This window comes from Entamoeba dispar, genomic scaffold, assembly GCF_000209125.1.
Source record: "Entamoeba dispar SAW760 scf_1105229462375 genomic scaffold, whole genome shotgun sequence".
NCBI lineage: Eukaryota > Evosea > Mastigamoebida > Endamoebidae > Entamoeba > Entamoeba dispar.
Window position 1 is genome coordinate 1 of NW_001855161.1, and position 1,547 is coordinate 1,547.

Here is a 1,547-nt window from a genome sequence, read left to right on the forward strand (position 1 = left end):
ACATTTTCAGAGACGTAACTCCATCAAGGAATTGTCTATATCTTTGTTTCTGACAAGATTAGCAGCATGGATATTAGCAGCTGATTGTGAAACTTTTCAACATCATTTCCTTCAAGACAAATTTCATCTTTACCAAGTTTCTTAACAACAACTCCATCATACATCTCAATATGTCTAGTTCTCTTTTCTCCAAGGAAGTTTTGGACTTGAATTGATTTACCATCATCAGCAATAACTAAGGTAACTGGGAAGTGAGCATATACAACTCTCATCTTATATTGATATCCTTTAGTAACTCCTGTAATCATATTTTTAATATGTGATGCAATAGTTCTAACAACAGCTGAATCTCTTCTATTTCCATACCACATATCAATAACAATTACATTTTCTTTTGGTCCTTCCTTCTTTACAACAAGTTTACTAGCATAAATATCTACTTTTGGATGTTGGAATTCTCTTGTGAGAGTTCCTCTTGGTCCAGTAACTTTAATATTCTTTCTATTGATTTCAATGGTGACTCCTTCTGGAATAACAACATGTTCAGTTTTCTTCAATAATCTTGGCATCTATTTCATTAATATCTTTCTTATTTTGTCTTTATGACTTAAATTTCTTTTAAAATTAACGAGCTATTTCTGATTATTTATTAAATAATCAAATCTCGTCTTCAACTCTTCATTTTAAAAAGAAAGAGGGACACAAACTTTTACTCACCAAAGTAATCAATTACTATAACCCTATTTTATAGTTTTCATCTTTTAATAAAACTATTAATACTTTTCTTATTATTTCTTAATTTTTCTTTTTATTTTATTTTTTAAATATTTTTTTATTTCTTATTTAAAATTTTGTTTTTTTTTTGTTTTTCTTTATTTTATGGATAAACAAAAAAGAAATCTTTAAATACATCTCATAAAAAGATCTTGTATCTTACACTTCTATTTAAGAGAAAATGTCATTTACAAATCGTCCAACAATACCAGCAAGAACTATTGTAGAATCTATTCGAAGTGGAAGATTAAATCAAGTTTCAGAACCATTATTAGGACAAAATACAATTACACAAGAATATCTTACTATTCTTATTCACACAATGGCAAAAGATCCAACACGTTTACAAACGTATTTAGATCGACTTGATTTTACAAGTAATAATTTAGATATTGAAAAAACAATTTTTGAATTAATTGAAGCAGGAATGTCAGAAAATGCAAAGAAATTTGCAGAGAAAAGATCACCAGGAAGTTATATAAAAATATTATTAAGAAGTGCTATAAGTTCATCACCATATAAAGCATTAGAAATATATGGAAATATTATAAGTTATATTGATCATCAACAATATATAAATAAAGTAGAATTAATAAAAGTATTTGGCAAAGTAATTGTTGATTCACTTTTAGATTATAAAGAGAAAGAAGAAGCAATAAAAGATATAAAAAGAATAACAAATATATTAATAAATTTGTTTTTAGATAAACCAAGTAATGCAGCACGATTAGATCCAGGAGAATTTCTCATGTATGGAAAATTGTCAAAGTGAT

General features: G+C 26.5%; 2 protein-coding genes across 2 annotated transcripts, besides 2 other annotated features; one reads left to right on the plus strand and one right to left on the minus strand.

Annotated features, from left to right (window-relative positions):
- Positions 1–35: 35 nt before the first annotated feature.
- On the minus strand, positions 36–569 carry EDI_260190 (60S ribosomal protein L9, putative; the record flags this gene model as incomplete). The annotated part of the gene is made up of 1 exon (XM_001739748.1): positions 36–569. One exon carries the CDS (start codon positions 567–569, stop codon positions 36–38), a length of 534 nt encoding a protein of 177 aa, XP_001739800.1.
- Positions 570–777: 208 nt separating this feature from the next.
- Positions 778–879: a microsatellite.
- Positions 880–955: 76 nt separating this feature from the next.
- Positions 956–1,546, plus strand: EDI_260200 (uncharacterized protein; the record flags this gene model as incomplete). The annotated part of the gene is made up of 1 exon (XM_001739749.1): positions 956–1,546. One exon carries the CDS (start codon positions 956–958, stop codon positions 1,544–1,546), a length of 591 nt encoding a protein of 196 aa, XP_001739801.1.
- Positions 1,429–1,470: a sequence feature (AT_rich).
- Position 1,547: the final 1 nt, after the last annotated feature.